General features: G+C 42.7%; 4 protein-coding genes across 8 annotated transcripts in view; 3 read left to right on the top strand and 1 right to left on the bottom strand.

Annotated features, from left to right (window-relative positions):
* LOC121304886 (myotonin-protein kinase-like) overlaps positions 1 to 3,678 on the top strand; it is a 41,870-nt gene extending 38,192 nt beyond the window's left edge. For all 5 annotated transcript variants that reach the window (XM_041236304.1, XM_041236306.1, XM_041236302.1 and 2 more), the window contains one exon: positions 371 to 3,678. In XM_041236304.1, the coding sequence (XP_041092238.1) occupies positions 371 to 472 (102 nt within the window). In that variant the 3' untranslated portion in view covers positions 473 to 3,678. The remainder of the gene's footprint in view (positions 1 to 370) is intronic.
* Positions 3,679 to 7,432: 3,754 nt separating this feature from the next.
* Positions 7,433 to 15,899, bottom strand: LOC121304884 (F-box only protein 46-like). Its single transcript, XM_041236299.1, has 2 exons — positions 15,578 to 15,899; positions 7,433 to 12,176 (listed from the first exon to the last, which is right to left on the bottom strand). Exon 2 carries the CDS (start codon positions 12,050 to 12,052, stop codon positions 9,971 to 9,973), a length of 2,082 nt encoding a protein of 693 aa, XP_041092233.1. The 5' UTR covers positions 12,053 to 12,176; positions 15,578 to 15,899; the 3' UTR covers positions 7,433 to 9,970.
* A 4,001-nt stretch (positions 15,900 to 19,900) lies between these two features.
* Positions 19,901 to 20,356, top strand: LOC121304853 (nanos homolog 2-like). Its single transcript, XM_041236263.1, has one exon. The coding sequence runs from the start codon at positions 19,901 to 19,903 to the stop codon at positions 20,354 to 20,356; it is 456 nt and encodes a 151-aa protein (XP_041092197.1).
* Positions 20,357 to 21,251: 895 nt separating this feature from the next.
* The window catches only part of LOC121304852 (symplekin-like), a 3,708-nt gene continuing 582 nt past the window's right edge, over positions 21,252 to 24,377 (top strand). Inside the window, exons 1-4 of the mRNA XM_041236262.1 lie at positions 21,252 to 21,363; positions 22,676 to 22,817; positions 23,358 to 23,423; positions 24,156 to 24,239. Of these exons, the coding sequence (XP_041092196.1) occupies positions 22,704 to 22,817; positions 23,358 to 23,423; positions 24,156 to 24,239 (264 nt within the window). The 5' untranslated portion in view covers positions 21,252 to 21,363; positions 22,676 to 22,703. The remainder of the gene's footprint in view (positions 21,364 to 22,675; positions 22,818 to 23,357; positions 23,424 to 24,155; positions 24,240 to 24,377) is intronic.

The following is a 24,377-nucleotide window of genomic DNA, read 5'->3' as shown; positions in this document are numbered from 1 at the left end:
AGTGCTTTGTTTCAGACGGTCATCACAATAACCTGCTTGAATCTGAGCCCTGCTTTGAGGTCAACATTTTCCGCCACATCAAGCCCATGAAACACAGGTCAACTTTCTGGCAACTTCTTCAGGCATCAAGCAATTAATTGTAGAGCGAGAATTGTATTAATTTTAAGAGTGGGACAGTCTAGGGATCCCGGAGGAGTGTCGCGTTATGTCTGGCGCTCAGAAACAGTCCCTGGGTGCAAAGACAGTTGACACTGCCTGGTTACATAGAGATGTGTTTAGGGCATTAGATTATGTAACAACAAGCGTTCGTGCTCTAAAATAGTTGCGTTTTCTCACTGTGTCTGTCTCTCTTTCTCTCCCTGATGTACAGATGCGTCGGCCGAATGCCAGGAGTGAGGGTTATCTGCTTCTCTGCACGGCAGGATGGGCGTTCAGCTCTGGGGCCTGTTGCTCACTCATCGAGCTCTCCTGAATGAAGTACTCTACTGATTGAACGAACAACACCCCACAACCCAAAATTGGCATCGAAGCCTATGACAACTTGCTGTCGCAGAAAAAGAAAAAAGGAGAGAAAGAAGGAAGGGAAGCAAAAAGAAAGAAACTTGCAGACATGCACAGCTTGGAAGCAGGGGAGAGGAATGTGACTTTCCCGGGTGCGAATCAAAAAAGTAATGCCTCTGATACGAGTCAGAGCATGCCAAAGATTAGATTCTTGGTACAAAGACTGCTGTTTTGTGCTGGAAAATTAAGCTGTGGACATTTTTCTCTAAAAAAAAAAAAATTGCAGCGCCCTTGGAAAAGACGGTTTCTGCTGCTACTAGGGAAATGTATGGAGACCGCTGGAAATGAAGTGGAGACAGACAGTAGGCAGGACACACTTCTTCACAAAGAGAGTGGTGAAGAATGACTTGGATGATTTAAGACCGGACTTGACAAAGTGTTGAGTTCAACGAGTGATTGTGGAGAAGTGAGGGAAAGCATTGTGCATTGTTTGTCTATGCAACTCCTACATGCTTCCCCACTTCACTTCCCCACAATCAGCCTTGACAAAGCTTTTCACAAGCAACTTTTACTAGAATAGTTAATAAGCAAGACAAGTAATGACCGAAGCAGAAAGAACAAAAGATACACAAAAACACACACACACACACACACAACAGGATGTTAAACAGGTAAGAACTAGGACCATGTAGATTGTGTGAAGTGTTCCTTCACTCAGACATGGAAACTCTGCTGGCCAATGAGAACCTTGCTGACTACTTCAAACTTCAGTGGGGTTTTTGTTATTTGTATTGTTTGTTTGTTAAATCCCAACGTTGTGTATAAATTGCTAATTATTATGTAACTGAATAACTGAGACATTTGGCTAAAAGAGCCATACCAATAACCAGCGAAGTCTATAAAGCATTAAGGAATACCAGAGGTCTATAGAGCCATACAAAATACCAGAGGTCTATATAGCCATACCAATAACCAGAGAAGTCTATAGAGCCATACAGAATACCAGAGAGTTCTATACAGCCATACAGAATACAAGAGGTCTATATAGCCATACCAATAACCACAGAGGACTACATTAAAGTGATTGTGGCTGGCAAATTAGTTACATTGTTAGGTTTTTAATGTGCAGTTTTGAAAAGACACGTGCTTTAGCAAACATTCATTTTCATTTTAAACATGGTATCTGCATGACACTCGGTTCAAGTATTCTGTTTGCAAGTCATGCTGGAGGGTGAAACTGTCCCCATCCCTTCACCGGCTTCTTTCCTGTCAATAACCAATCGGCTGCTTCCCCCATTGACTGACATGGTTTCAGCCAGTCAATTTGACCCAGAAGACACTGGGGTGAAATGGCCAAGGAGGTAAAGCAGTAACAGACTTCCTGGAAGGCAAAACATCCGCTTTGAACTTTCTTTAACCCAGTTTAATACATAATGAAAAGGGATGTTTGATATAGTGCTGTGTGTTCCTGTAACACTTGAGACCTGTGTACAGGAATAAACAGAACATTACTTTGAACTCTACAAATACTTTGATGCTACTTAATTAGCGTTCTGCTTACTGAACATGTTTTGTTCGTTTTTTAAACACAAGTTCATTTTTGAAACACGTCAGTGTGCTGAATTTGAAACGTACCCGTTTGACAGATTGTGTCGGCCCATGTTTCAAGTGTTGTGGCCTTCGGCTCGTGTTGCCAATGCAGAGAATAGTGACTAAAAGGATATCGTTGTTTGCAATCTGGTGGGTGGGCGCATTTTCTAGGTGACAACAGCTCAAATCTGCTCTAAAACGTTCCAATTCAGGTCCAAAGAGCTATATTGGTGCTCACAAGTATTATATGCACAGGTTATCAATTCTTCTGCTGTGAAAGAGTCTGGAACATCTAGGACTAGAAGTCTTTTTCAGCGCCTTCAAGAGATTATAAAAGACTTCTAGTCCAAATGTGTTTACTAATGAGTGTTTATTGACTATGGGTAACAGGATGTTAATGTAAGTAATTTGATTATAATAAAATTGTTATGTAGAGTTATCCCTGAGTCGCTGGCCTGGTAAAAGAACGGTCTCGTGGTCTGCAGGGTGAGTCATCCAAGCAGGTAAGCGTGCTGGCTATGCAAAGTTGGCAGTCTTCGCTGGGGATTTTGAAGGGAGAGTTGGATTGGCTCTGTGGTTTAGGGAAGCAAAACCAGCAGGGACTGTTTCTCCTCATCGCGCTACAGCGCACCCTGCTGGCCAGCCGCCCAGTGAGCTCAGAGCGGACACCTGCAGGGCTGGCCTTCGTCCTCCAGAGAGAACTCAACTGATAGTAACTAAGCTGTCCATGATGCCAAAGAACACATTTTGCACTACACAAGATGCCTGGGTGTTTACGTGTGTATTTCTATTATCATTATATACTGCCTATGTTTGTACATGCACTGCCTGGGATTCATAGATCCCTTTCCCTTGGTAGCAGCGAAGGCTCACTTGTCTTTATGCTAGATGGATCTCAAACTAGAGGTTGGAAACAGCCGCGTCACACACACAAACCAAAGCGGTTCTTCATCAATGCATGTATTGCATGCGCGGTCAATTGCATATAAATCTACATGTATATATTTCGATGTTATGTCAGTAATTTAGAGGGTCCCAGTTAGAAAGAAAAGAATACTCCTGTGCTGGATGGATCGTCTCGCCCAGGTTATTTTACAAATAAGGGCAGGGTGCATTCAGTTTACAAGTTTACCCCCCCACCAGACTGACTAACAAAGTCAGCATTAGGTTGTGCTCTGAACCAACGGGAATCTTTGTGACTGTTCTCACAAGATTTGGAATCCCACTTGTCATACAATATAACTGTCTATAATCTAGCGTTACTATTCACAGGATAGAATGGTACACATCAGGCTCAGACACTGGTAACGGGAATGCCAAAGAAAGAAACAAAGAAAGGAAGGTGAATTTCATACTTAATTCAGCCTGTACACATCATCAACAGTGTGTTTAGGTGTGTGTAGCTTTACTGCAGACAAGAGGCAGTCCTAAACTATGTGAGACTAAACTATGCAGGGAAATCTGCTCTATGAATTTTGAGTGGTGAGTGTATAGATGATAAATGTGCAATATTTATAATATATGGATGCATGACAGAAGCACTGTAAGAGAAGTGTCTACATTTCTGGTAATAAAAAGATGATAATATATAATATTGTAACTACTTTATTACAGATACAGTTCTTAATAGTTCTCACAATAAAAAATAAAAAATAAACACTTCATTAGATGTTTCTCGTGTTTTGGATTTTTTTCAAGGTGTTCTTTTTAATGGAGGAAAAAAAAAACATTTACAGAATGAACACCATCCACAAAACGCCTTGAGGGTTGAAATACTTCACGTAGTTGTGTGGCTCTAGTTTTGTAAATCCAACTGCTGTTTTACCTCTTACAAAAAATAGGAGTTAATTAAAGACAGGAGGAAACGCTTTGAGAATAAGGCTTCTAGTGTTCCAAGCGATAGGATTCAAGGAATCATCTGAGACAAGCCTGGATGGTTTGCCTCGTTTGCATTTTGTGATCACAAAATGTACTTCTTACAATTCTTCAATTGTTAGGGAGAGTACTTTGGTCTTTGTATCTACAGGTACAGTATAACCCTAAATTCACAGTAATGTCTATGAACCTGCATAGCCCACTTTCTCCTGTTTCGGGTGTAAAGTTACTCTAATATTTTAAATGTATTTTTCAAATTATGTTGTGTCGTAATTGCAGTGTTGATTTCATTGACTCTCACAGTAACTGCTTTTCAATCCCATGTTTGGCTCTGATTTATGGTCATCGGGTTTTATTCCCTGCATCACACAGGAAAGCACCAGTTTTCTGTTTATAATACCAGACACAGAATGAACAGATTACTAAACTGATTAAACATGCCATCTGAGAGAAGCTGTTTCTGCACCAGTGCCAGCAGCTTCGAGCCCCCGCTCGGAGTGCATCCCACCATGCAGCGCCAGCAGCTTTGAGCCCCCGCTCGGAGTGCATCCCACCATGCAGCGCCAGCAGCTTTGAGCCCCCGCTCGGAGTGCATCCCACCATGCAGCGCCAGCAGCTTTGAACCCGTGCTCGGAGTGCATCCCACCATGCAGCGCCAGCAGCTTTGAGCCCCCGCTCGGAGTGCATCCCACCATGCAGCGCCAGCAGCTTCGAGCCCCCGCTCGGAGTGCATCCCACCATGCAGCGCCAGCAGCTTTGAGCCCCTGCTCGGAGTGCATCCCACCATGCAGCGCCAGCAGCTTTGAACCCGTGCTCGGAGTGCATCCCACCATGCAGCGCCAGCAGCTTCGAGCCCCCGCTCGGAGTGCATCCCACCATGCAGCGCCAGCAGCTTCGAGCCCCCGCTCGGAGTGCATCCCACCATGCAGCGCCAGCAGCTTCGAGCCCCCGCTCGGAGTGCATCCCACCATGCAGCGCCAGCAGCTTCGAGCCCCCGCTCGGAGTGCATCCCACCATGCAGCGCCAGCAGCTTCGAGCCCCCGCTCGGAGTGCATCCCACCATGCAGCGCCAGCAGCTTTGAGCCCCTGCTCGGAGTGTATCCCACAATGCAGTGCCAGCAGCTTTGAGCCCCTGCTCGGGGTGTATCCCACAATGCAGTGCCAGCAGCCTAGAGTCCCCCTGCGCCACCCCTCGAAGGAGTGCATCTCACATTCCACAAAGATCAAGGATCCTCCTGCAGCACTAAACTGCTCTCTGCTGAGAGAGAGGTGATGAAATCTGTCTGGGATTAAATAGAAACTAATAATGGGAATTAAGCCTATAAGTGACGGCTTAATACTTATCATGGAAGTTCTTTCCCCGTTAATATCATATTAGATATATTTGCATGCTGTGTCTCATATCCTATGTAGGATCACTTGCATCTCTGTTAATTTGAAGGTCATTTCTCTTACTTTGTATTCATTTTCAATGTGCCATCTTTAAATAACTTCTGTGTTGGTATGTATCTACCAAATAGAAAAATGGGTAGAGGGGTGGTATCCCTGCTCTATATGGCAGTGGTTCAGTGAGCATAAAATTCAGCATCATAACGTACCTTTTACCAAGGCACTTTCAAATACTGTTCTGTATATAATGCCCCGCATGAATACATTGTGGCAGTAGTTTCGAAAGGCTAGATCATTTAGTTATGGGCTGCATTAGAAACACGCATTTTTATGATCTTGATTCTGTACCTGATACAATATGTGGGTGTGTACTTGTCACTGTGTGTGTGTGTGTGTGTGTGTGTATCAGTGTGTGTCACTGTGTGTGTGTGTGTGTGTATCAGTGTAGGTGCATGTCTGCAAGTACAGCCCATTTTCAGATGTCATTTGTCATACTGGCAGGAATCCTCTTATTTTTTTCATTTTGTTCAAAATTGAACGATAATCAATTTATCTTTGATGTCACGTTTTTTCAGCTTTAACAATATCGTGCATTTTGCTGAAGTACAGAGGTTGACGTTTCTGAATTTTTCACATTTAGCTCCGCAAGACTTTTTCAAGACTTGTGAGTTTGTGGACAGTGTATGCCGAGGAAGAGTCCTGCTACAGGATTATAGAGAGCATTAAAAACCAAGGGAATTAATACCGACAAGAATATCAGCGTATTACAATTAAGTCCTACAGAGCATTCACATGGTCATCAAAAGTTTCCTTGAAGGCAACTGCAACTTGGTTTGAGCCAAACAATATTTTTGATCCTGTGCAAACAAACTGGTTACACTTACTGCTACAATTTCATTCGAAAACACTCAAACAAACAAAAACAGATTGGACTGGCTTCAACCGCCCAGGAGATGCAACAGAATGAAAACTTTCATTGTGGATCCAGAACAGAATACTGTATATCAAAATTATTTAAAGTCTACTTTAACAGAAGATGTGAGTAGAGAATATAAAATTACACAAACACAATACATCACCATACCTGTGACTGATTAACCTAGTGTACCTGTTATTAAAATGTTTTTCCATATTTTCTGTGCATGGGATGAGAGGTACTGAAATTCATCCTTGTCAGATTTCTCATATGCGATTCAGACGTCCGTTTTTATGCATTAAAAAATCCGAAATACACACAATTTTAATTTAATGTATAAAAAAAAAAAAAATCTGCCTAGCAATTCTGCTGCACAGCTGGTCTCCCTTCCCTCCAGTCTCCTCTAAAACTTCCACTAACAACTACATCACCCAGAATGCAATATTTTCAGTTACTAGGAAACTGTACACAAGAGAAACCAACCCAACAAACATTATCCAATCTCACCGATCTTCTCAGTAAGAATAAGAAAAAATTTGAGGCCAACCAGGTTGAAGCATCAACACCCGAGTCCAACTGGAACCATCGTCAGAGGCAACCACTAAAACAAGTGCAGATGATATTAAACTCTTCTATCACTTATTAATGCATTTCCTTCTTGTCTTTACCTGTATGGCTTTTATATTGAAGTTTTAATATGTTCACTGAGCTTAAGAATTTAATGTTAAAATATAAGTAGTGTAATTAATTTGCAGAGTCAGTGCAATACCTTGAAAAAAATGTGTTGAGCCTTGTAGAACACATGCGTGGTTGTACAGTTGTTCAAAGTAACATCTTTCAATGCCTACCCCATTACCATTAAATATTGTACAGTAATTAGCTAGATCACTCATGACTTCAAGAGTGCGTTTACCCCATGAAAATACATTGTACCCTCTCAGTGTTAACATTAAAAGGGAAAGTTACTCCCAGACCCAAAACCTTATCTGGAGCACCGGCCTTCCTTAGAGCACATTTTAAGAATTCGGGTACATTCTAGGTTCCAGAATCTACCGATTGTTTTGTGAGAATTCACAATGCATAGTCCAGCAATTCAGGTGCTGAAGTAGAAAAATGTGTCACAGAGTACTTAAGACAGGGGTGAAAATTAAGAGAAACATCTTGGAAAAGAGAGAAATATTTAATTGAAACCAAATATACAAATTACGAAATCAGGTAAACATCTTAGTACTCTCATTCTGGTAAACCTTGTTAGTCCCACAACCGTTTGTTTTCCAGAACCACGACACAGGAAATTAACCTACAGCAACAAGTGCACAGACAGCAAAGGGAAATACAGACAGCAAGAGTCTCCAATTGACCACCAATGAGACCATCCGTTCTGCTGTTTGCAAGACAGGTTCTCCAGAGCTACTGCAGGGCTAGCAAGACACCACATGAAAAACATTACTACAGAACACGAATGAAGCTCCGCCACTGGCCTGCCACATAGTAATGCTTCGATTCCTATCAGGACATCATACAGAAAGCCGGTGTGATGTTTGCAGACCGTTTGATGTCTTGTAATTCTGCCTCACTAATTCATACACTTAGTAGGAAGATATGTAGAAGTACTGAAAGAAACTAGCAAGTGTCTTTGACAAAAGAAGTCGGGTTACAATATAATCGTGAAATATTTGTTGCGCCATTTCTTTTTGGTATTTCTACATAAATGTTGATAATAATGTTTTTGATCCACCCTGTGTATAGACTGAGCTCAGATCTGAGCCCTGTATGCATAGCTGGGAGTTGACAGGAGATATTTTTAATGAGCTGGACTAGGCTGGCCAGAGATTCATCTGATCATTCACATGCACAAAACTGGAAACATTTCAATCAAGTGACGTTATTTACATTATAATAGAGAGAGAGAGAGAGAGAGTGAGAGCGCACACATACACACACATCCTGACAGTAAAAGCAAACAAACCCCAGTTCCTCAGTTGAAAATCCATCAACCTGTTCAAGGACAAAGCTTTGGTGGAAGGCCTAGGGAATAAATCACTTGAAATCACAAAAAAAAAAAAAAAAAAATTAAAAAAAACAGAGGCAGGAGGCTTACACATGCATACTGAGAATCTAAAAAGCTTAAAATAAATACATTACCCCATGAATCTTGTGCATCAGAATGTCTCACATTGCATTTCCGAGCACACACACACACACACACACAAAATGCAAACGTGTGCACTTTCCTTGAAACATCTTCACTGTCTGTTCCCGTTAATGATTGAAATAACGTCACTGGCTTGGCAGACTGGCATGCATGAGCTCATTCTTGGTTTAAATGGTTTTGTGATGACCTAACAATTATTTTCCCCATTAACAACGGGTAAGATGATATGCCAAATTACGCAGCAAGTGTTATTTGCAGTGGTACAAGGCTGGACCTGAAGCAGAGCGAGTACCTGTGCAATCGGTACAAAGACATGTAGAGATGGATTCGAAACACAACCAGCTACATTTAATATCCCACTGTAGTTTAGTGAACAGAAAAAGCCTCCTTTACTTATCTCCTGCAACAACAGAGCCACGACACTGTTCACACCAGAAACGCCTACTGATGTATGAATAGAGGACAGCTGTGGTGTTTCATACCTGGCACTTCATAGACAAAACAGACTTTGCAGACCCCAAAGGAGATGACAGTTCATCTTTATTAATAGTTGTTATTATTTAAACACAGGACAAAAAAATGTCATATTATGAAGCAGCCGATGGCTCCTTGTAAGATTAGTTATACCCATACTCAGCAATATTCATTTTTGGTTATTTCGCCAAGGAATTGTAGTCAAAATTGGCATTGCTGGATTAAACGCTACAGATCTTGCATGAAGGCATAGGTATGGAATCCATCCACTCTTCATTAAATGTTATTGTTACTGCATTCAAGGAAAATCTGTCAGTTCACAGTCCCATACTCAATGTACCACCTTACACTCTACAGTACTTTTGTGCCAGTCCGTTCACAGATACCACACAAGTGTTGTGTTGAGACCATAAACTAAACCTTACACTTTATTTTCACAGTAAAGGTATTTAATTCAATCACATGTTTTAGCAAGACAGTACCATGGAAGGTAAGGATAACTGAAAACAAGGCTAAACATTTATTTATGATTGCAACTCAAGGAGCGCTCATTTTAGTTTGACACTTCGCTAATATGCAAGAACCTGCTTGTACTGCTGTATTTGCATATTTCATTACAACAAGGCTTGTTCTGAATAATCTGGGATTCAAACGGAAATCTTACAACTTAAGAAGAGGTGTTAAAAACAGGATAGCAATAGCCCTGGTTTTGTAAAACATCAATTTTGAATCTTCTGGCTATGCCTACTTGCAGGATCTATATCTTAGGAAGTGTTTTACTGGGTGGCAAAAGAAGGATGGAAAGGTGTGATCAGGTGGCAGCTCTCTTGTCTGAGGAGGACTTTGAAAAAACCATGGACTGTAGACCATAAATCTGTACTTAGAAAGAGAAGTGAGAAGGAAAAACAAAATCGCACACACACACACACACACACACACACTTGCAGCACTCACAAACCAAACAGATTACAAAGTGTTGTTAAACTGGACCCTGTCAGCAAGCACACAGCCATCCCCCAAACTCCCGTCATTGAAAATAGTCTCAGTCCTCCACTGGGACCTTTCAAATTTCACCTCTTAGCCCGGCTCTGCACCAGTTCACAGGGCTGCACCCAGTTGTTGTCATGGAGTCCGACGCGGCAGCCTGGCGTGTCCTTGTCGGTGCGTCGGCAGCACATCCAGTAGGAGCGTCCGTAAGGCAGGTCGTGGTGGTAAGGTTTGGGGTGCCAGCGGCACAGCGACACATCCCCCTTCTCGTTGTGCTTCTTGCACTGTTTGCAGGGGTCGTCTCGGTACAGTGGGTCTTTGTTCCAGAGCGAGTCTGTTGCACGAATGCCGTAGGTCTCTATGAGAGCCTTAAAGTAGTGGCAGGTGCACTTCAGGGCAGCAAGTGAACGCGTGGGGAGATAGCTAAAGATGTTCACCATGATGTGGTCGGGCATGAGAAGCATGTACTGCCGGGGCTCCAGCAGCCGCTGGATCTTGAAGCGAATCTCCAAGAAGTCGTGGGAGATGTGGCGGTAGAGCCGGCACAGGGAAGAGTCCGAGGAATCCGGATCCTGACTCGTGGGTGAATCACTGGAGTCCAACCGCTCACCGCCGGCACTGCTGCGGTTATTGTTAGTGCAGTCAAGGGAGTTCTGCATCTCCAGCTGCTCGCTGTCCTCATCAGGCAGTGCAGTTTGGGAGTGGTAAAAGAAGAGCTGTCCCGGAGGGGGAGGGTTTTCCTCGCACCCAGGACAAGGCAAAGAATCTGGGGCAGGGGATCCTACTGTGAAACGGACAGTCTCCTCCTTCATATTCTCTGTGCTGTCCTTCCCATAGAAGACGCACTGGTCCACTGCGCCAGTCACCACCACTTCTACGTGAAAACCGGACACACACTCCCGCAATCTCTCGCCACCCTTCTCCCCAGCCTCACCGTCAGGGATAGAGTTTGAACTCGTGGGTGGGATCTGGTGCTCTTGAAGTACCTCTCCTCTGGATTCCCCAGTCCCCTTGGGGGAGGCAGCAGCGGCGGCCAGCAGGATCTCCATGTTGCTGGGAGGCAGGGGGTCACGAGAGGACGGGCTCACCAGCTGGTAAAGGTCACAGGTGATCTTCTCTTTGGCCCTGGCACCCCCGGTCGGGCTTCCCCCACCACAGCTCAAAAACATGCAGTTGGGACGGCCAGAGCTACCTGTTTCAGCCTGACAGCAAGGGTCCATGCTGGAGACACGGAAGGCGATCCTAACCTCCCTTCCTCCCCCTCCTCCACCACTGCCATTCCCTCCAGTCCCCACACTCGCCCCCACCCCACCGCCAGTCTTCTCCTGCGACATCCCATTGCGTCTCAGGAGGGCACTCTCTAGCTGCTGTTGCTGAGACTCAAAGTGGGCAATGGCCTCTGCTACACGCCTGGAATCAGATGGCTCTCTCTCTGCTGGAGGTTGGAGGGAGGAAGGGGGATCAGCGTCTGGGGCAGGTGTCTCCACTTCTGAGAGGAACACCTCTGAGCCCTGGGTACTGGTGCTGGAGAGCCTCCTAACTGAGCTCAGGCTCTGGGGAGGTACCTGTCCAATGACCTCCTGCATGGCCATGACGGTACGCTGTTCCACCAGGGCCACCATCTCTGCCACAGACAGCAGTTCTGTCTCACTGAGCTCTGTTTCCAGACAGTCCCCCTCGTCCAGACGCTCCCCTGGCTCCTTCTGCAGCTCAGAGCTGTTGGCTCTGGACTTGCTGGGGTTGTAGGAGGAGCAGCGGCGGCGCTTCGCCTTGGAGCAGTCGGTGCTCCAGTTCCCTTTGACCTTCATGGTGTTGGGTCGGGTCAAGCCCAGCCCGTTGCACTGGTGGGCCACAAAGAAAGCAATCTTTTCCTTGGTGTTCCCAGGCTTGATGACGTACCAGGTGTCCAGAAGCACACGGCCATCCTCAACCTGGTTCCCATTGGAGGACAGGGAGGGGGGAGTGACTAGGGGAGTGTTCTCCAAGGTGGGCTCCTCCTCCCCCTCCTCCCCTTGCGGCCCCCGGCATACAAGGTCGCTGGCTGACTTCAGCAGGGTGCCTCCAACTCCACTGCCAGCCCCGTTGCTTGGCTTGTTTTGGGAGTAGGTCCCGAAAGGCCGGGGGCACCACAGCCGGATGTGGGAGAAGGTGTCCGGGTCCATCATTGGTTCCACGGGAGCATGGCGTCCTCAGGCAAGGAGGCTGCCTCCTTCAGATCTCACAGCCGCCACCCACTGATCTCATTCTCACACAGGGTAGGGATTTCCTCAGGGCTGGCCTGCAGGTAACCTATGGAGAAACAAGTATATTAACATTTGGGCCAAAATTTACTGAACGTAACTCGCTGCTTCACTGATCTGCGATTTGACAGTGTGTATCACTCACAGGGTGGAAAAAAAAAACTTCTATTGCTATTCACTGCAAAGAAACAAAAGCTGCACAATGCATTGGAAAGAGGAAGCACGGTTTGATTTGCACTAGGGGTTGTGGCACTGTACATATTTAAAACAGATTATTTTTGCCACCCTTGACATTAAGCATTTCTGGGACGGGATACCCAAGTCAGAACATCCAAGAACCGAGGATTCAGTCTTCTCAGTAATCACCTGCAGAATGGTATAAATGTGAGCTGAGCCTCACTCCCCAGAGTTTAGCAATGAAAACACCATTATATTCCTTATACAGCACCAACCAATCATGACATAACATCAATACTCAGCTGGCCGGGACAGCATGAGGCACGGCTCATTTTACAGCACAGAAACACTGTTACTATAATCAGCATTCTCGGAACGCTCAGGACTAACTGTAAACCTTTCGTATCGGTTATATCTGTAAATTCAAAATCTTCTTCCCCTGCCAAAGAAGGTAGTTACAGCACTGCAGATTTTTGGAACATTTCATACTTCTACTTGGTACAGTTATTGTGTTTTCTAAGTACTTGCTTTGGTCCTCATTAAACGAGAACGAAACAGTAAGCCAGTTTTGCCGATCCACGCGCACTGTTTCAATAGACAAACGTTATTCACGTCGACACAGAATGACATCACTTGGTTCCAATACCTCTGGCTTCCGCACTCCACGGTTCCCCTGTTGACCTGAGCCCACATGATTGACCAGTCTGTTGTCACACACTGATGCTGCTTTCCTGCAAGCCCTAACAGCTGTCAGACCGCATTAAAGCGACCAAGTGGGTTTTACATCACGACTCCCCAAACCTGCTTGCAATGACCTGATCCGACACAGAGAAAGAGCCACGGTCACCCAAGTGTCAACATTTCCAAAACGTGCAGTATGACAGTACAGCCACGCACATCGACCAGCCCGCAAGACAACGATGGCAAGAGGTTAGACAATGGTCATTTTTTGCAACGGCTGTAGGCTGGGGAAACAATACAGCATTAAACGCAAGTAGAAAACTGTCCCTTGTGTGTACATGTCAACTTTTACCTGTAGTGTGCAACATGTGAAAGCAGCATTACCCTTCATCCTGCACTATAGCAATGTGATATCTGGGCACATGTATGTTTCATTCCATGTCATCTGGAGCAGCTATCAGAACAATTCAGATTTAGATGAAACTCAAGTACCGATATTGTACAGGGACATGTCTGCAGATGCCTTGATTGCAATATTTAGTATTTTTTTTGCTGCACAATTGGAGAATATGGATACTGGTTAAAACTTTGGTTGCTACCCTTTCTAAGAATCACTGGCTAGGGCAAAATCTGTTAACTACAAAATTGAAGAAACACATTTTGGCAGATTCGTGTTTTGATATACTCTGGCCTCAAATATTATTCCTCCACATTATATGAATTTAAACCATCACTAATGTTACTGAACAGCCTAGAGATTTTACAAAAAAATACTTCCTACACCCTGTGTGTACATCTGTTTTGATATTTGTTTTCACATGCCCTTTATCTTAAAACATAAATAACAAAATTAGCGAACGAGAGGAGGCAATTCAGTCCATCTGGTTCCTAGCAGCCGTCTGATCTCAGAACTTTGTCAAGTTGGATCTTAAAGGATCAAGGTGTGGTCCAGGAGTCCATAGCACACTAAAACCACTCTGTGAGAAGAAGCTTCTCCTTCCCTCTGTCCTGTGCTTCCATTTAAAATGCAACTGTGCCCTCTGGTCCTGGTTTCTGTGCTTAAAGTACTGATTTGGGTTAACTATGTCACCTCCTCTGAAGATTTTAAAGACTTCAAATCATGCCCTGCCCCCCCCCGATTCTTCTTGGTTACAGGCTAAATAGATTTAACTCTTTCAACCTGTCTTCAGAGCTCACTCTGTTTGCTCTTCTTGGACTCTCTTCAGGGCCACAATGTCCCTTTAGTGCTGTGATGACCAGAACTGGACAGTCCGATCTCACTATACAGCTATTGCCAAATATTTTTAATCAACTTGAATTATAGGATTGAGACAATACAAATTTTAGACTGCTGAAAAGCCAGACAAGGAAATAACCAACAGACCATGATAGGATCCATTTTATATATATATATATATATATATATATATATATATATATATATATATATATATATAAATTTGATCCTATCATGGTCTGTTGGTTATTTCCTTGTCTGGCTTTTCAGCAATCTCAAAACCAAACTTAGACAGCGTGGCTTGTGTCTTTTATATGTGACAGTACTACTTGAATTAACCTGGATACTCACAAGGGGTCCCCACACATTTTGAGTTGCTTGTGTAAACATGTCTGGGGCAGTAATCTGAAGGACACTATACAGATGAAGACGCAGCCTGCATCTCTGAATTATGTGAATTTGTGCTCTCAGTCCAGGGCAGGTTTTATGTGTCTCTTACCGTCTAGTTTACTTTTGGTCCATAAAACGTAAATGACAGAAAATGTGTAAAAGTCATAATTCTGCAAGATCCCTCCACACAATATCTGGGTACACTTGCTGATAATTCATCATGGGTAGAAACTGTACCTATTCTGAAAAATTTAATATTTTTAAGGTTCCTGGAATCATTGCAAACATTGCTAAACTACCTACTGTCATTTGACACGTCGCAGTCAACTATCCACCCGATACCCCCAAACTTCAAGAGCCTGTACCTCAGAACAATACTCTCATGAACCCCAACAATTCACTAACTTTCTATATTTTTAGTCCACTTGGTATATCATAAACTTAACCAGATAAACACATTACAGGAGATTCTGCAGCCCAGCACCCTGCAACGTGCACAGCTAGGTTCTGTGAAAACGACCCCACATTCTTGGTTTACAACACCCCCAAGTTTCTTTTGACAAAAATACTGAAAAAAAAGGAACAAACATAGACACCACAGCTTTAACAAGCACAGTGCCAGACTATTGACAGATTGTGCAATGCTGTCAAAATAAATTGGGATTTTACGCGAGACTTGGGCTATATTAAAATGTCCGACTGCAAGCTTTCAATTAGTCTTTATTTTTCACCTCCTATTATTTTTTAGGAAAAACAAAACACACAGACGTGACTCACCCATCTTGAAAAAGAGCACTTGTTTTATTTATTTATTTATTTTTTTTTTTTTAACTACCTATTGTTGTAAAAACAGAAAACAACAAAATCGTGATTTGAAAAAAAAAATAACGTGTATATTATCACAGCTGTTGTCAGTATATAATTTATAGACACATTATTAATATACAAGACGTCTCCTTTCTTACCTCAAACTGAAATTGATTAGGCGCTGCCCGAGCAGCAGTCCGAACCGCACAAAGGTGTTCTCTCCCAGGGTGCTGAGGAAATCCAGCCCCCGGCTTCGGCCTGGTTCACGCACCCAACCGCAACAAATAAATAAATAAATGGATTTTTCGTTGGGAAGAATTGCTCGATTTCAATTATATATGCAAACTTGAACCTCGAATGTGACACGTGGTGTTGTCATTTCTAATATTTCCCTTTTTTTACGCGTTTAGTTTGCGTGCCCTTATTTTTAACGCAGACCTCCACACAGTTTCTCTAATCAAAATAATCGGCCAAGCAGCGGAGGCAGGCCATTGGCTGACAGACATCTGCACACGGCCGCCAGCCAATGGGAAGGCAGACTCGACGGCATGCCCATATATGGATGTGAGCGAAGCACACCCGGGGGTTTGCAGCAGCCCGGGGGTTTAGCAGCAGCCCCGGGGGGGTTGCAGCAGCCCCGGGGTGGTTTGCAGCAGCCCGGGGGTTTAGCAGCAGCCCCGGGGTGGTTTGCAGCAGCCCCGGGGGGGTTTGCAGCAGCCCCGGGGGTTTCTCAGCACCCACCCGTACTTGAGACGAGATTGAGCAGTGCGTCGATACAGTCTGATTATCGATTGCTTTTTAAAATAGCATGTCAGGCATAACACGAGATAGTCTGTGCAATTCAGCAGAATTACCAACACGTGGATATAGTATTTATACTGCAAGGGTTACCGATGCCGGTGCTTTAAATAGCATTGTTAAGACAATTGCATTAATTGAATGTTGAATCAGCTTTTCTATTGCATTGAAATTGCAAATGATAGACTATGCTGTTGTCGCGATTAATTCATTTTATCATGATAAATATTTCACGATCTTCGGATCAAATAGGTATAAATATATTGTTGAGACAATTCTGGTTAAATAATTGTTATATTGTAATTTATTTTATAAAACGTGTTTAAACGGTGCATGGGTTAAGTTGCAATGCACAAACCAGTGCATGTACTGTACTGGAAACAAACAACGTAATTGTCTGTGAATGGAAAACAGCACCCCCTTGTGTTTAAACTGGTAATTGCATATAGATGGAACAGATATCAAAAATATTATCAGCTAAACTGTGTCTCTGCAGTAGCGTCTACAGTATTGTATACAGTTTGTCCAAATTATATTTCTATCCATCCCTTGAGGAGACTGGTCTCTATGGAAATACTTCTAGGACATGCTGAGTCAGTTATTTTAATTATATGAAATCATATAATAAGACAATGTGAGCTGTCAGGCTCTGGCTAGCCAGCCAGTAGGGAAGCAGTTGCAAACAGAAATGTCTTTCACCAAGTGTAGAACCAGATTGTTTTAAAATAAGTACACATGCACTGCTTTCATTAATTGACTTTGAGGTCCTATATAACCATAGGGGCGCACAGCAGGTCAGATACAGCGCCTATAGAAAGTCTACACCCCCTTGAACTTTTTTCGCATTTTGTTGTGTCAGTGCCTCAGAGTTTCATGCATTTAATTTTTTTTCCACTTATCTGCACACCATACTCCACACTGTTAAGGGGAGAAAAGTTTTTACTGAGAAAAAAATTATATATTAAAAATACAAAACTGAAAGATCTCCACCCCCCTGCGTTAATACTTGGTGGAAGCAGCTTTGGCAGCAATTACAGCTGTGAGTCTGTTGGGATCGGTCTCTACCAACTTTGCACACCTAGATTTGGCAATATTTGACCATTCTTCTTTACAAAACTGTTCAAGCTCTGTCAAGTTCCTTGGGGAGCGTTGATGGACAGCAATCTTCAAGTCATGCCACAAATTTTCGATTGGATTTAGGTCGGGGCTCTGACTGGGCCACTCAAGGACATTTACCTGTTTGTTCCTTAGCCACTCCAGTGTAGCTTTGGCTGAGTGATTTGGGTCGTTGTCATGCTGAAAGGTGAACTTCCATCCTAGTTTCAGCTTTCTTGCAGAGGGCAGCAGGTTTTCCTCAAGGACTTCTCTGCACTTTGCTCCATTCATTATCCCTTCTATCCTGACAAATGCCCCAGTCCCTGCCAATGAGAAACATCCCCATAACATGATGCTGCCACCCCCATGCTTCACAGTAGGGATGGTGTTCTTTGGCTGATGCGCTGTGTTGGGTTTGCGCCAAACATAACACTTTGCATTTCGGCCAAAAAGTTCAATTTTAGTTTCGTCAGACCACAAAACTTTTTTGCCACATGGCTACAGAATCTCCTGAGTATTTTTTTTTTTTTTTTTGCATACTTCAAACGGGATTCAAGGTGGGCTTTCTTGAGTAATGGCTTCCTTCTTGCCACCCTACCATACAGACCAGATTTGTGGAGTGCTTGGGATATTGTTGTCACATACACACTTTGACCAGTCTTGGTCATAAAAGCCGGTAGCTCTTGCAAAGTTGCCTCTTGGTAGCCTCTCTGATCAATCTCCTTCTTGCTTGCTACTTCTCTGGGGTTATATATGTGGGTATCTGTCTATACAGCTGTGGCAAAGGGATGGGTGTTACTGACTAATCTATTCTTCTTCTTCTTCTTCTTCTTCTTCTTCTTCTTCTTCTTCTTCTTCTTCTTCTTCTTCTTATTATTATTATTATTATTATTATTATTATTATTATTATTATTATTATTAAACCATTGTCTGGCAGTAAATTTAGTCTAGGGAGGTATCGTACAGTAGATTTACTATAATTATTTCAAGACTGATTTTAGCCTCGTTTGTAGACTTCCATAGAATTGAAATTGCTGAAGCCATAGCGTATTGAAGACTTGTAAAAACTCCACTCGTGTCGGTTCATGATTATGCAGTCAAAACGCTTAGCAAATAACGCAGATCTAGTAAAACACAAAGTGACGAAATGTTACTTGACTAGCGTAGCAAGGTGTGATCGTATTTAATGGCGAATCTACACACGGAGTCGTCGTGTCCTGATTGTCTCAAAGTGAACACCCGTTTTTAATGACGCTGAACGACACCATCGTCGCGCAAGGTTAACAATTTTAATGATTTGGGTCGCTTTTATTTAAAAATAACAATACGTGCAACGCGAATTACATTAAAACAATTATTTATCAACAAGGAAAACTGTCAATTAAATGTGTTTTTACAAACAACGTGGAAACAATGTCAACGCAGATATTGTACTAATTTAAAATAATATAATGTATATTTAACTGCCTTCTCTAATAGCGTAGATACAAACAAAAAATACCATATAAGTATCCTCGAGGTAAATGAAAGCTATTTTTAAAGTGAACAAAACGTCGAATTAGTGATTATATAATCGATCTGGGGGTATCTGTGTTGAATTAGCCGTTTTTTAACGACTCTCTGCAATCGACACTGTAAATTAAATCAGTGTGCTAACTCACTTTTGTTAACACAAAATACAAATAAACTTGGTAACACGTGGCTCTGAATTAAATACATATTTGAAATACAAAATAAAAAGGTTTTCGACTATGTTTTTTTGACGTACAACACGCGGTACCGAAATAAACATCAACAAGTGTATACATAGGGAAACGTGTTTTATAACCTGTTGCATAATATTATTTAATTCTTAAGTGCTTTATTTACAGTGTTTCAAATCCTACACCTGGCCGTGCAAAACACCTGGCCACGCGACAAAGGCAGACAGCCCTGGAACGAAAGTATCCTTTTTTTTTTAACTTTATTTGCAGACAGCGGAGAAGGTGTCCGAAGAGAAGACAGGCTGGCTGGCAGCAAGAATGCTACTGATTGCATTTTCTCTGAGAAGCTGGCATAATGGGGAGAGCCTCAGCTAATTTAAAATACGTGTGAAGGATCTGAATTATTTAATTTCATTTAACATCTGTGAAATGTATCAAGCATAAACTGACAGTGAAGACGTTTTCCCCGTCAAGCATCAACATATGCGTTTGCTTAGAAAAACAAAAATCATTTGATGTTGTCACAAAGGGATTGAATTCAGCCTCTCTCGAGTTCAAGCTGAAAGCCGTGGAGAGTGGGTAGGTTTGTCATAGCGTCTCAGAAGAGATGCCTCTGTTTTGAATACCATGGTCTGGCGACTGCGTTTGCATGGCCAGTAATATTGCACTAGTAATCGGAATAATGAATAACCTGAATATATATTCCGCATTATAAACAACATATTCGGAATACGAACCGGAATATTCTTCTTAACTCGCCCCAGGATCAAAACCCTCAGAAAAGCACCTGTTCGCTTCATTAAAACACTGATACAAATGTGTTACTTTTAAACAGCGAGTGCTGCTATATAAGAGTCTCCAGGAGGCTATGCAGCCACACAGACCATGGACCGAAACGACAGGTTCTTTGATATGTGGAGAGACTATCTCAACTTGGGGGCTGTGGCGCAGGACCTGCGGCAGAATCACAGAGGTACCCTGGGTACCCCTGGTCCCGACGTGACCCCTGGTCCCCCCACGTCCAGCTCCGTCTCCCAGAGTGGCCGCAGTGACAAGGAAAGCAGGACGGAGCGCCCCAGCCCAGCTGTTAGCCCCACTGAGACCCGTTGTAGTTTCTGCAAGCAGAACGGCGAGACTGCCCAGGTCTACTCTTCTCACTGCCTCAGGACGGACGATGGAAAGGTCTGCTGCCCTGTGTTGAGGAACTATGTCTGCCCGCTCTGCAAGGCCACTGGAGACCGTGCGCACACCCGCCGCTACTGCCCTCTACAGCAGGGGCATCACCAGGGGCAGACCCGCCCCAAAGGGACGCACTGCAGCCGGCCCAGACCGAAACACTGAGCCCAGCGAGGGGGAAACACAGGGACTGAGTCGTCTCTGTATGCAACAATAATGTGTTTTTTTGTTTGTTTCATTGGAGTTTGAGTTTAAGACTTTTTGAACTTTGAATTTAAGACTGCTTGAACTTTCGATTTTGTTTTCGAGGGAGCGATTGGAGTGTTTGTTCCTGTTTATCATAATTGAAATACTTTTCCTTTTGTTTATTTTTATTTATTTTTAAATAAAAAGTTTCTCTTCATAATGTTGTTGTTGTTTTTGTTTTAAGGTAATACACTGTTAGTAATTTCTGAAGCGGGAGCAGGTATAAGCGTATTTAAAAATGTATTCAAAATATTTAGATTTTTTTTTTAAATGTGTTTTACTGGAAACCGTGCTAGATATGAACTTGCAGGTGTTATACGATTTATCGATTTTTATCCAGTGGTAAATGTCTACCTCTTCTTTTTAGATAAAACTTGAGAATTAGTTAACAATAGTGTAAGCTATCACTGACATGTACAAAACCACATTTGAAACTCGTAAATCAGATTCCCATAGACACGCTCTTGAAAAGCAGTGGAAATTAGCACATGCAAAGACAGGGTAGGATTGTGGTATCCTCAAAGTCAAAGCATACACGACAGCGCTGGCATGGGGTACCCGGCGCGGATGACACAAGAAAGTTGCAACGCTATTGCTCACGCCAGTTTCCCTTTGCTTACTTGGCGATTTTAATATTAGGACACTTTGGCAGACGTTGCCTATAAATAAAATAAAATTCATTTTCAAGCTACTTGTAAAAATCTGACTACGAGAGCAGGCAACCAGTACTACAAGACAGTGAACTTTTCAGACTAACAAAACTACATGCCCCATGAGCCTTTGCCCCGGAGTACTGCGCATGCGGGGAGTGGCTTTGGGCCGTCATGGCGGTTTCACGGGGGTGAATTATGATCTCAAGAAGAAACTCCAACACAGAAACAAGCAACAGGCGTGTTTTTGCTGGTTAAACTCGGTCTAAGTAAAAGGTAGGCTGTTCCCCCGACACATTGCTGCGTTAAATGCGGTTTTGAGTTGAGACGAGGTGTGTAAACTGCAAACTTTTAAAAAATAAGGGTGTTTCTAAATGCATCTTTTTATGTAGTCTTCCGTTTTTAAACTGTTATTATCCGTGTAGACATTGTAACTTCACAGGATAGTGTATCTGCTATAATAATAATAATAATAATAATATTAATACAATGTGTATATATATATATATATATATATATATATATATATATATATATATATATAATATATATATATTATCAGCACAATACAGTTCAAGTGCGTGACACTGGCTCTGCTTGGCTAGCCGGTTTTAATGCAGAATTGCTTGTGCTTCGAGTCACAAAGCTGCTGTGGGGTGCTGCTGATTTGAAAGGTGACTCTTATCAGAAGTGAGTTCATCCTGAGAGTCCTTCATTTAGCTTTTTTTAAAGTTATTTTTCAACTGTGTAACAACCCTTCTTACAATAGGCGCCCATTAGAGGTTGTTACAATAAGTTTCTGGCTTTTGACGTCTTTCGCCGATCTTGTTGACTCCAGCTGCCAAATTTCATTGTCCGATTTCTTTTTTCTTTAAAAGTTAGCATTGCAAAGTATCTTGAGTGAAACAGGGATGGCAATAAGACTCATATCCTCCTGGCAGTGCCACCCAGTCCAGGTTTTACTACCAGCTTGATTAGCCCCAGTGTATAGGTAACAAGCTCAGGTGTGTATTATTAAACTCACAGTAAAACCAGGAATGGATCAAACCGCTGTCTTATTTCCGATCCTGCTCAAAATGCATATTGTGACACCTCTGTATGACCCACTTGCATGTTAACAGGTAGAGAATCAAATTCAATTACGATGAAACTTGGCAAATCCATTCGTTAGCTGTTGATGGTAAACGGAGGCTGTATAGAGGCACTAGTGTTCATTTTAATGACATTGACAGCTCCAGGTGTGGTGGGGGATCTGTTTGTTATTGATCTACTGAAATTTAGTTTCTGAGTTGATGAAAAGTGTCAAAAATATGAGGTCATTATTAGGGGAGAATTGATTGATCTTTTCTTTTTCTGTGTCATTTACACCTAACCGCATAGCTCCAACACCCACCCCCCTGCCTTGAATTCATCAGCTACATCAAGTAACACACGTACTGTGCATTGAGATCTGCCTGTACAGACGTATCTGTAAACGCTCCTCAACCCTGAACCCTGACAGTATGCAGAGCCTCTTAATCGCGGTTCGCATGCTGTTGTTTCTTTGGTGTAACTTGTTAGTCACAACCGATCTGTTTGTACCCTGCAGCTCTGTGGCACCCTTGCTGAGCCGAGACATGTCTGCAGGGGGCAGTGAGCCCGGAGGGGGCAGCAGCTTCAGGACAAGCCTGGCCTCTCAGTTCTTCAGGGAGGAGGAGACGACCGCTATCGACATGACAACAAGCGAGAAAGTAAGAGAAGCTTCTCCCTTAACCCTCGAGCTGACTGTCATCAGCAGTCCACCTCAATCCTTAGATATTGTATGAATGTTTTCAGCATACGGGGTCTTCACTTGAGCTAAACAGTGGTACATCTACACACTGCCACCGTCAAAATGATTAAAAAAAAGTGCTATAGATTTAAACCGAACTGCTACGGTTGGTGACATTAAAATAGTGACAGTGTTTAGAACAGTGTCCCTAAGGAATGACTTTCAGCTGACAATATTTCCAGATCCAAAGATTCAGAAAGCTTACTGTTTTAAAGGACGCACGTGCTTTGCATTCATGTAAGCATTTAGAATGTAAGATTGCTTTAGCGTTTCTGCAGGCTTGTTGAGATGTAAAGGTTCCTTCTGCTGTTCTTAGTCTATTTTAGAATGCAGAATAATTGTATAAATACATGTTTTCATTTGTGCTCATGTTCACGTCGATGATGTTAACTTTTAGCCTGGGGTAGTGATTCCTTCTTAGACGTTGTTCATCGTTGCATCTTCTTAATGTATTGTGCAGGTTGTGGATTTGTTAAACCAGGCTGCTCTGATAACCAGCGAAAGCAAACTCACGATCCTCAAAAAGGTTAGTAGACAGCCAAAACCATGATGGGTTAGAGAGAAAATTAGGCTCTGCCTTGTAGATATACACTGTTTGTTTTTTTAATTATAAATACCTCCAGACAGGTGCAGCCATTTCCAGAGATAATAATACAAATATAATAATAATAATAATAATAAAATAACAAATTAGTTTGTTTTATTCTTGCACACAAATCTACATAGATAAACGCCACGGGTCACAGTGACCCCAAACATCTTATTTGCACACATGACCTGTTGTAAAAAAGACGGGAAATGTTTAGACAGGAAATGCTCTTTCTCTTGGAGAACGTTAAGCAGAGGTGCAGTAATGCGCTTCCTGTGAACACTGCAGGGCGTTCTGGAACACTTCTAGGTTCTATTACTAAAGTTCCAGGCTATGCAAAAGCTAATCAAGTTGCAGCAGTGCATTGTGGCTTTTTTTTATTGCAATCTTGAATTCAGTTTCACTTGTCATTTTAAAACTACAGCAAGTTTACAGCCAGCATTTTAATGGAATTTGCAGAACGTGTTGCTGTAAATGGAAATAACTTAATCAAGAAGTTATGCCAGGTGACTCAAATAAAAGCACTAGTCTCCCCAGCAGTTTAAGCTAGTGTGTCTAATTATGTCTTAAGCTGTAAGTCGAGCCCAGAGGTTGTTTTCTGGTATAAATGACGTGAATATGTCTCTAAAGAAGGAAATGTTTTTCTTTTCTTTTCCTTTATTGAAACAGGTTCAGGAGTTGATTCTAAACAAGGACCCATCACTCCTAGACAACTTCTTAGATGTAAGTAAAGCTGACCCTTCCACACCAAGTGTGAGAGATTCATGACAAGCACCACATTCTGCATGTCCTTGCTGTATTTTTTCCACGTTCTGCATGTCCCCACTTTGCAATTTGATGCATGTCCTTGCTGTATTTTTTCCACGTTCTGCATGTCCCCACTTTGCAATT

The sequence above is a fragment of the Polyodon spathula genome, chromosome 40 (assembly GCF_017654505.1).
Source record: "Polyodon spathula isolate WHYD16114869_AA chromosome 40, ASM1765450v1, whole genome shotgun sequence".
In the NCBI taxonomy this organism is placed as follows: Eukaryota; Metazoa; Chordata; class Actinopteri; order Acipenseriformes; family Polyodontidae; genus Polyodon; species Polyodon spathula.
This window is presented reverse-complemented; position numbering and strand designations above follow the sequence as displayed.

Coding starts and splice junctions, on each gene's coding strand:
- LOC121304853 (XM_041236263.1), top strand. CDS start 19,901: ATGGACCGAAACGACAGGTTCTTTGATATGTGGAGAGACTATCTCAAC.
- LOC121304884 (XM_041236299.1), bottom strand. CDS start 12,052: ATGATGGACCCGGACACCTTCTCCCACATCCGGCTGTGGTGCCCCCGG.